Raw genomic sequence first — 10,657 nt, forward strand, 5'->3', positions numbered from 1 at the left:
CTTCAGCCAAGCTGGCACAAGGTGTCAAGAACAGTAAAAAGGATCATAATAGCCAAGATAGAGAAAGCCAGTGAGTTCTCCAAGTTCATTTTCTGTCAGAGCAGAATAAACTACAAGGAATAAAGAATAAGTCTCTCTACAAGGGTAAAAGATGAGCAGTTTCAGAAATAAGGATTAGAAATGAATGGGAGCTGCAAAGCCCAGACATGGCCAAGTACTTATGCCCCCAAAAGTTAGATACAGTATGAGTGTTAAAACAAGAACGTTTGGTTGACTCCCTATCAAAAGAAGGTAGCTATTTTCTCATGTCTTATTTGCAAACTGCAGTGAGAGATGAACTACGTTTTGTAAATCTAGAAAATTCATAGGAATCATGTTGTGCACTTTGGGTCCAGATCCATCTTAAAACTGGACCTGTTTTCTTCCATAACACTTCTATTAAAGGGGGCACATATCTCTCTATTATTTAAATGCTTTATCTGAAAAGAACAGGAAATATCTGAATTCAGTGGGAGGAAATGGCTTCAAAGAAAACTTAGTAGCTCCTTAAGAATGAACCACAAGGAACAGAAATATGGGAACAACCAGAGCTGGAGGAAGGAAAACAACACACATGATGATTATTAAGCAGGGAAAGTTTCCAGATAAGTAAAACCCAAAAAGGGAAGAAAAACCCACAACTAAACAACAAAACAACTCAAATCTCAGCCAATAAGACAGATTTAAACCAGTCTGAAAAATGTCAGGCAACTTCTTTCCCTTCTCGTTCGTACGAGTCAGGAAGAAGTTGACATCAGAAAGAATAGCTGCTCACAGACTGCTTTATTCACCTTTTTTGTTGTATTGTGAGATAATTTGCTTTAAAGACTAAGGGTAAGACAGTGGAGGCAGAAGAGACATGTAAAAAAACTAGGCTGGTTATTTGCAGGGATTATGTGGAGTGTCACGGCTTTACCTTCTCCAGCCTCTGTGCCAGCCACAGAACCCTGCTAAAGGTGAGCATTGCTTTGGAAAATATATAGACAAAAAAGGTTTTCAGTCCTGCATTCACTCAGGGTCAGTAACAGCCCTTGGCAGCCACAGCAGCTCACTGCTCATCACTTAGCTCTCTGGCAGAGCTCATCTCAACTGCTGAGTGTGCAAGAACCGCAGATGACTGCCCATGCTGGAATTTCACCTTGTGTGCAAGCTAACGCAGCCAGAGACACCCTCACCTTTTACTCCTGTTGAGGATGAACCCTCATCACTCATCCTCAACTCCTCAAGCAGCAGGATCTCCTCAAGATAGATGCCTGAGATTACAGGGAGAGTTCTTACAGGAGGTTCCCAGCATACCACACGTTGCAGAGGCTTTCCCCAGTTGCCAAAGAGGGCAGGGCTGCCAAAGGGTGGGAGAAGGAAGCTTCGTTTATGAGCTAGTTTTAGGTCATACTTGGTCCCATTAAATATTGCTTGGCACAAGACCCTGTTAAGGAATGTGAAAAACTAAGATGCCAGGGCAGAGAGCAGAATGAAGGATAAATCATCTGAGTCAGAGGATACCAAATGCCACCGCCAGCCTGGCTGATGGTTTTCACAGTGAGGTGGATAGCCAGATGCAAGCATGGAGATAGTATGTTGTATATAGTATATAGTGGGGATAGGATATCATATATGAATCAGTAAGGTAAGGAGAAATACGGCCTGAGAGAGTCTGTGTAAAGAGATCTCATGCAGAAGAAGTAGTGAAAGCAAAGGAGGAAGGAGTAGGAAATCCTGTTGGAAAAATACATGGAGGCAGCCCCGCTGTCTGAAGGAACAGACACATTCAGTACTGCCACCCACAAACATTCAGCCATACGAAAGACATCATGTTATGTCTGTGTGTGTGCAGGAGTGGAGCAGCTGAGGAGTTGGGATTCTTGTTGGCTTGGAGGCCACGTTGCTCTGTCAAGTCTGAACAGAGGCTGTTTCTCAGCAAAAGTCCCATTTCTCAGAGCTGGGATCATTACAATAAATTAATAATCTAAAAATACAGTTGGTAACTCCATGGGAGAATCAAAACATGCTTTTTTTTGCCAAGAGAGAGCTGTGAATATTCACACCTACAGAGAAGAAATGCACAGAACCAACCTGCAAACAAACCGCACAGCTTCCACCTAGGGAAGTTTTTCCTTCATCATGTCTCAGCCCAGCAGTTTACACACACACATGCATATTGCCTGTGTTGAGGACCATTAAAACATACATCCATACCTTTGAGCAGCAATCCAAACAGCTGAGAATGACCAGGATTTCTTTACAAGCCTCAGCTAACAGATAAACCAGTTCACCACCATTCCTATTACAGATTCCATCTGTTCCTCACCCTTCCCCTGGCATCCCAGGTAGGGAAGTTGTAGAGATTGGAATCAACTTTCAGAAGATGAAAAACCTGACAAAGCTGTGCAGGAGTTTTCATGAGCATGCTCAGCTTCATTCTGCCATCAGTCTGGTCCTTTTCTTCCTCCTCTGTTCAAGTGGATAAAGCTGGATTTTTCTGGATGCACTGGGGCATGCTTGGCACTCCTGCCTAGATTCGCCGTTGCCCGGGTCAGTCACAGCTTTTGTGTTTTAAGAACATAAATCACAAAGTGCAACGATAGGGAAAAGAAAGCAAAGTGAAGAACCGAAACTTCATTTGCTTAAGCTGCTGTTTATGCAACAGGTCAATGGTATCATTTGCAACTGGTTGGAGCAGTTAATATGGCAATTGTTTGCAGTTAATAGTGTAAAACCTTCTTGCAAAGTAGTGCAAAAAATAATCTCAGTTCCTTTTCTCCTGCAAAGTCTTGCAGCATTTGCTCTACGTTGAGAGCAGTGCTATAATCACACCACAGTTTGATGCAGCAGGAAGGAAGAGACCTCTGGGTCTGAAGCAAAAGACCAGAGGAGGAAAATGGTATCTGACATTACCTTCTTCTGTGGTCCTAAAGTCCTATCTCCAGCCATAGGTAGAAGGCCTTACTAGTCCCGTAGCCAATTATTGTACCCACTTGATTTCCAGAAACAACTTGAGCAAGAGACCTTTGCACAGGAATGCAGCTACCCATGATTGAGGAGTTATTGGAGGGGTCTGGTGAAGCAAGGACAGAGGCTGTGTGCCTGCACTGTCCTTCCTTCCCCATTTTTCTCCTCTCTGCTGTTGTGGTTGGTAGGGATTTGGAGTCCATGGCAAGAAGCAGAGAACCCAGTCTTTGCTATTGCTGTCTAACTTAGGCAGACAGTGGTTCTCTTTAGACTTCTTTAGGTTTAGGTATTACTGTAGCTTTCAGCAACATACACACAAAAACCCCTACCACCAAACTCCCTCTCAAGACCCCCAGACCACTGACATACACAGTCCACACACTCTATCCATTCCTTGGGTCTCACAAAACAGTGTTGAAGACTAACTTCCTTATGGAAATTGCTAGCAGTGGGGCATCTCCAGGACAGTCACCACCCCACTGAACCAGTGAAGTGGCTGATCCATGGGGATTTCCCTTTCTGAAGGCACACTCATACAGAAAAACCCTTCTGTGCTGCAGGGGCCTAGTTTTCCTCAAGCTGTTCACCCTGATAGCTGACCCTTTCTCTCCCCCAGCACCCTATCAAGGGACTATTCAGCTACAAAGATTCTGTAGCACCATGCATCACTGATCTTCAGGATGGGGATATGTGGCTTTAAAGCCTACCTTTGCACTGCCCCACATGTCCCGGATAAAGACATTTACAATTTCCCCTTTCACACAATCTAAAACAAGAAAAAGGTTTCACTTCCACTTCTTTTTAATTGATATTTTGGCGAATATACAAAAACAAAGAATCAAGGCCACTGACCAGTGTGAAGACCCGAGCCAGTGCACCTTTGGAAGAGGCTTCACCTTATAAAGCTCTATACAGGAGCATATTTCACATGACACATGTATAACTACTGAAGTGTTCACTAGGAAAGACACCAGATCAGTCTGGGCCAAAGTAAACAGCCTCTGTTGAGCAGAGTGAGAACGGTAATTGCTGATGCAAGGGATGGATTTGGTTCATTTAGCTCCTTGCTTGCATTGTTCATAGGAGTTATTCCTTGTCATTATTTGCCTTTTATCCTACCTGATCCGGGTATGCGGAAAGGGGAAGTACATAGGGGATGTGACCATATACATGTAGGCAGTGGAAGTAAGAAGCATGATAATCTAAGGGCATGAGACAGCCACTTTCACAAAGCCAGCTACAGCACAGGACCCCACTTACTCTGTACAAATCGTGTGTGAAGTACATAACAGCTTTTTGAAGCAGTTGCTCGTTAGCAAGTGGAGCTTTTCCTGGACTGGCACTTCTGAAGGTAGGAGCACACGCAGTAGTTCCGTCAGTGACAGAAGGTAGGCTTGGATTTAGGCAGCATATTGCTGAGGAGTGAGCTAGCCTTTTATTGGGCTTGACTAGCAGCAGACTTTTTATCCGTGACATGTCTTTACTGCTGACACACTTAAACTCTTTGAGAATCTGCCATATTCTAAGGCAAGGGGTGACAGAGACCAGGAACAGAAGCTGAACAATAAAATAGATTAGAAAGGCCTGCAGTCTTCTCCCTTGCAGCATCTGTCTTTATTGGCCACAGGAGGTTACAGCTTTGCTCACATAGCCCTTGCTGAAGCCTTTAGCATTGTGATTTACATTCAACATAGTTTTAGAGAGAGATTTTTCTGAAGCAAATGTATATGGACATTTTCCTTTCTGATGGTATCACAGAACAAATCATCTCTCTTCTTAATATTACACTCTAAGGATTTCTTGCACAGTGAAAGAAGGATTGTGCCTCAGCCAGGAGGCGTTAAGGCTGCAGAACAAGGGGCAAATAAGGGACAAGAAGATTCTTTCCTGGAGTTATCAGTTCTGTGTGTCAAGTTTTTGGAGGGGCAAAAGTATATATGGGAGAGGTAGTGGGAACACTTCAAATCCTCCATGTCACAAGGAGAATGGAGCAGGAGACGAACGAATGCAGTTTCACATGGTGCTTCAGGGCAGCGCTGAGGATACCGGGCCTTCAGTATTCAATTCTGCTCCAGAAGAACATGGTACCAAGGAGGACGAAGAACTGAAAGGACAAGACTACTGAGTTTCTCTGTTCCCCTTTTCCTTCTACCCACCTCTCCCCCAGCCCCATTTAGTCCTACTGATAGGAGAAAGCAACAGAAATCCTTGGCAAGCCAAGTCTGTTCAGGCAGAGGAAGCTTAAAGCTTTTTATCTGCACAGAAGCTGCACAGTGAAGAAAGAAGGTATGTGCAGCCATAACTACTTGAGTGGATCACTCAGCTCGCTGGGGATTATCCTTCATGAAGCTGCTGAGCTTCTGAACCCTGAGTACTTAAACCACTCATACAGAGTCTTTGAACTACAAACTGAATTATTTGTCATGATTGCTGTTTAGACTATCCAATACCCTTCACAAACAAGTATCTGCAAGCTGTGTTGGCTGTGCTGTATTACCGAGATAGCAGCAGGCCACAACAGGCTGGAAGGCCACCTAGCTCCTTACCTGTGGAAGCCAGAATGGAGCAGAACTTGTGAATGTAGCCCTGTCAGTGAAACAGGCTACAGGCATATTGGTGATGAATGAATAACTATAATCTACTGACCCTTTAAATGTGTCAGCCCTGTCATCCACCTCCACCCAACTGGGTGTGGGTTATAAAGAAAAGAGAAACGGAAATAGAGGCAAATATTAAGTACTTACAGTCCAGCAGAGGATGGCAAAACCAAACCAGGCAACACCCCAGGCTTGCGTGTTTACTGGCCCAGAAATAGCATCATAACAACCCTGTAAGACAACCATGAGTGAATGAATCAGCAGCAGCTTTGAGCTTGTACCACAGGGAGACGAGCTTAAGCACCTCTGAGAGACACTGAGGTGCCAGGCTCCTCTCCTACTGCAACTTGGGTAGCTCACAGGGTCTCAAGAAGACAAGCTGGATCTACACTGCTTATTGATAACGTGCAGATAGACTTCCTGTGTCTAGTTCCAAATACAAAATAGACCCATCTCAGACACTTCAAGGACTGGCACTACTGTGCCATCCATTTGCCGAGTATACATATATAGCCAAACACAGCCAGCATGGAGCTGACCTCCAGAATCCAGAAGTTGTCAGCAAATTTGGAAGCTTGAACACCTTCTAGAAATGCTTGCTAGTGAAGAAGTTGAGGCTCATGACCCATCAGACTGTTTGAATAGTACAAGCTGGTCTACTGAAAAGTTCTACCTTGAAGAGGAGAACTACTGACTTGCTCACTCGATATTGTACGCACTGATCTTTGGGCTAAGTTTGATTTAGCTACTGTCCATCTACATGTTGGAGATGTCACTTCTTACTGGTGACATTAGGCATGTTTTCTTAGCAGTTGTCTCTCTATCAGGAAAGCCTTTTTACGGCCTATCCTGTGTTCAGCAACCTGGCCAGGACCCTACAGGCATTGCTTCTCCTCAGAAAGCTTTTGAACACCTTCCCTTCCAGCAAGGTGCTTTTGACCAACATATGTTAACTGGGAAAAGCTGAGAGGATCTTACATTGCTGTTATAGTAGCCAGGGACTCCGAGCTTGCAGCCATCAAGATTGGTGGGGGACCCTTGGGCATCCAAAGCACAGCAGTTGTGTGGCCAAGGGTAGTCAGCATCGCTGTGAGTGGCGCGGAAGGCGGACATGTACTTCTGCCAGTCGGAGGGACCATTTACCCCGCAGCACTGGTTCTGCAGGGCGAGAGAAGGGAATGATCTTTATGGGCCCAGGTCAGAGCCCTGCACATGGCTGGTTAGGCATTAACCACAGATTTACGGGGGAGATTTCTGAAGTGCCTGCGTTTGACAGTCTGCCATCTGATAAACGAGCAAAGTGGGGAGTGTGGCAGGACTTTCTCTAAGGTTCAAGGCAGATGCCGTCCTCTTTATTACCAAGTGGCCCCAAGGAGGACTTGAAATTCCAGTGCTGCAGAGCATTTAGTAATTAGAGGGACATTTCTGTGTTATTATTACCTGAACCATGAGCTTATCCCATGTATCTGTAACTCCATCAATCATCCATTTGTCATTGTTATTGTCTGGCTCTGCTTTCTTATACCTCTCCAGCATTTGCTTCAGGAAGAGATTTGGAGTGAGCTATAGAAAAAAGAACAACAAACAACCAAATAGTGAAGAATGCAGAAACTATCTTAATAAGTGGCCATGTAAAGCAAATATGGGGTTATTTGGGGTGGGTTTGTTTGCTTGTTTCAGTGTCTTCCTGGAGAGTAGGAATGCTGTTTCTCCCTCAGTTTTACGCACATGAGAATAAAGAGCAGGATACGAGCTGGAGGAGCAACAAATACATAGATCTTGATCATGACTCTTAAAGAGGCTCTACCAGATGTTATATCACAGGAGAAGTGTAGAATCTAGGGGTTACATCTGATATATTGCTAGGAACTAAAGCACCACAAGTCATTTCCCTCCTTACCAGTATCTCCAATAACCCACATAATCTTTCCCTCACCAGTAACACTGCCTAGGGCTATGCTGTCTTCTGCATGTATAGTAATCAGTCTGTAACTGAAAGACTAAACACTGCATTGATGATTCAGCTAACTCACACTAGTATTTCCTTAACTACAAGGTTGTAAACATTTTAAAATGTTGAAAATAACAAAGCTATTTTTAAAAGAACAAAGCTATTTCCTTGGTTAGAATAACGATGTTGGAGACTTCCCTTGTGGGGTCTTTCTCTAACTCAGCAGTAGTTGTTTGGGTCTACATTGTACCACCACACCAGCCATTTACAGCACTGAACAGGACTACTGTGTGCCCTGGAACTGCAACATTTCCCAGCATGGTTGCAAGAATACCTGAGGAAAGAAATACTCACAAAGTCCCTCTGAGTCGCTGCCGTGATGCAAGAAGCCATTTCAAATGCATAAGTGATCAACATCAGGATAATATACTGTGGGAGACAGACAGCAGAGTTAGCTCTTGGAGAAACAGCTCAGCAGTCTTTTCAAGATTAAGGCTGAAACTGATCTTAAAAGTCTTTTCCAACCTAGTTGATTCTATTATTCAAAGTAAAAGAGGCCAGGCTATCCTCTCCTCAGTCCTCTCCATGCCCCTGAACATACACGTAGCCTTTCCTTTCTGCTTTCTTGAAGGTGTATGACTGGAATTGTTCTCCCTCTCACAGACAAGATCTCACTATTATTCAAAGTAAAAGAGGCCAGGCTATCCTCTCCTCAGTCCTCTCCATGCACCTGAACATTCACGTATAGCCTTTCCTTTCTGCTTTCTTGAAGGTGTATGACTGGAATTGTTCTCCCTCTCACAGACAAGATCTCATCAGCACCTCATGGCATTAATACCACCCTGCCTTCATGGAAAATGTTTTGTCTGATATGTCCTAGAATAACATTTGCCCTTTTCTTTGCTGCATTTCATTAGCGACTTTTGCTTGTGCAATGTCTCCTCCTTCCTCTTCCACTTGCCAGCTACAAGATTTTAGCAAGAAGCTGTTCACTCCTAGCAGGAGAGCTTGTGCTTTGGAGAAGCATAAGGTGCAATTTAGGGTGTCTTTCAGATCCTCCTGATTTTGCATCATGAGATTTCCTCAGCATTGGTACTTTGTGAGCAAAGATCCTTCATGAAAAAAGATCCTGAAGATCACCTCTCAGAGTCTATTTTGCTGTTTCTCTTCCCTTCTCAGCAGCACTCCTTTAATCTTTCCTATATTCCCCCTTGGTGTTCTCATGTATCTATTTCTCCTCCCACATTTTATAACGTTCTTCTCAAATTCAAGGTATTTGTTTCCTTCTTACCCCAGCTTCTGCCCCTTGTAGTCTCTCCTGTACCACAGCCTTGGGTTTCAGACAAGACACCAAAATTCAGAGTTAAGGGAATTCTCTTCCCTCAGTTGTTTGCTGGCCAGTTCATGGCACAAGAGTTCCGATCTCTGTCTCTTGGTTAAAACAGGCAGCCTGCCATCCCACATTAATCCAAGAGAGAGCTGATTCCAGAGGTTTCAGCTCTACCCTTCATTAATGAAAGCACCAATTACTGCCAACCTAAGGGACTAAGAGAGAAATTGTACAGAGATTTGTTCACACCTTAACATTGTTCTTGGCTTAGCCAAAGCTCTTTGTCCCCACCCCTGTAATTTCTGCCTGCCTGCTGATGCCTAATGTTCTCAATTGCACCTGTATTTGGTATACTAACACATACTAATGCCTTGTACAGAAGTGATTACTTACAATCCTCCACTGAATGGTGTAGGACAGCTGGAAGACACTACGGGGTGGGGAGAAACAAGGATCTAAACCACATCCCAGCTCCATCTGATTGCACAAGTGCTTCTGAGTTGCTCTGGGGCAAGGTCAGGCTCAAGCCAGTCAGCATCATCATTAGTTCTCTCAGCCTCATTTGGGAGCTTCTCACGCATGTGTCCTCACCTTGTGGGACACCACAGCCATGATCAAGATGAACCTTTGGCTCCTTATCCCTAATAAAAGCTGTCTTTGCTCCGTGGGTGATTACTAAGGTGACCAGGGAAACTAAGGCAGCATTTTGTCAGTTTGGCAGCAGTACGTAGGCAAACATTGCTACACTTACCACTAGCAGCAAGGTCTTGTTGGACTTAATGACTCCAACGATACCAAGGATAGACAGAGCAAAGAGCGCAAAGCCAACAAAGATGCCAATCCAGGCAGCAGCATAGATGTCATCATTTTCTGTGGCTTCCAGCAGAGGGTAGAGACCATGGGGATCAGACACAAAGAAAATGCACTCTGCTGTCAGGGCAATGCCACACATCTGAAAAGTGCAAGTTCAGGAAAACCATTAGATCGAGCTTCCCCAAAGAAATAGAAGAGAGAGAAAAAGATGGAGACCACTTTTCTTTCATTCAACTTCCTGCCAAACAGGAGCTACTCAACTCCTTGTCTGTCCAACTCTGTAATCTCTTGTACTGGGCCTTCACAGAAGAGTTGCCAGCAAAACTTACTCAGCCTAGACCTGAGAGACCAGACCTAGGATTGGAGGCTGTTAAGAAAGAATTAACAGAACCTTTCCCATCACTATATGGAAGGAGGTGGCTGGGAAGACGTTGGTCAGCAGCAAGTACTTTTCCCCTAGAATTAATGTTGGTCTCGTGGATCAGCCCCTGCTGTCCCTTGCTGTCCCCTCACCACCCAACTGATCAGCTGGCACAGCTCTCCTTTACCTCTCCTCTCGCACTTGACTGGTGTATATATTTGGACTTCATGCATGAAGAAGGATTTCATAGCTGGGAACTGCTGCTTTAAGAAGTGCCATACTGGAAGGAAGCCTCCACCCATGCTTGTTCCACTTCACTTACCCCAATGACAACATTCCCAAAGACTAATAGACCCTGCAAGATGTGTATGCCGCCATCACTTTTTGCCATCTTTAATTCTTCATGCAACCTGGGAAAATCCAAAGACAGTCTTCAGTTAGACCAGTATAATAGGCTTCACTCAGAAATAGATATTGTCCCCGAGGAGAAGGATGGGTAGAACCTGCCAGCCTTTCTGTACACCTCCCACCTCTTGCTTTGTAGTGGTTTCAGAGGAGAAACTTCCCCAGGTGTGAACCTGGTAACTCAAACTTCCCTTGATACTTGAGCTACAGAA

General features: G+C 44.4%; 1 protein-coding gene across 1 annotated transcript; it reads right to left on the reverse strand.

Moving 5' to 3' along the window:
* Positions 1 to 4,954: 4,954 nt before the first annotated feature.
* Positions 4,955 to 10,443, reverse strand: UPK1B (uroplakin 1B). The gene is made up of 7 exons (XM_010019877.1): positions 10,363 to 10,443; positions 9,618 to 9,818; positions 7,891 to 7,965; positions 7,026 to 7,148; positions 6,564 to 6,743; positions 5,733 to 5,816; positions 4,955 to 5,092 (listed from the first exon to the last, which is right to left on the reverse strand). The coding sequence occupies exons 1-7, from the start codon at positions 10,429 to 10,431 to the stop codon at positions 5,042 to 5,044; spliced, it is 783 nt and encodes a 260-aa protein (XP_010018179.1). The 5' UTR covers positions 10,432 to 10,443; the 3' UTR covers positions 4,955 to 5,041.
* Positions 10,444 to 10,657: the final 214 nt, after the last annotated feature.

Source organism: Nestor notabilis, unplaced genomic scaffold (genome assembly GCF_000696875.1).
Source record: "Nestor notabilis isolate BGI_N333 unplaced genomic scaffold, ASM69687v1 scaffold4978, whole genome shotgun sequence".
Taxonomy (NCBI): Eukaryota; Metazoa; Chordata; class Aves; order Psittaciformes; family Psittacidae; genus Nestor; species Nestor notabilis.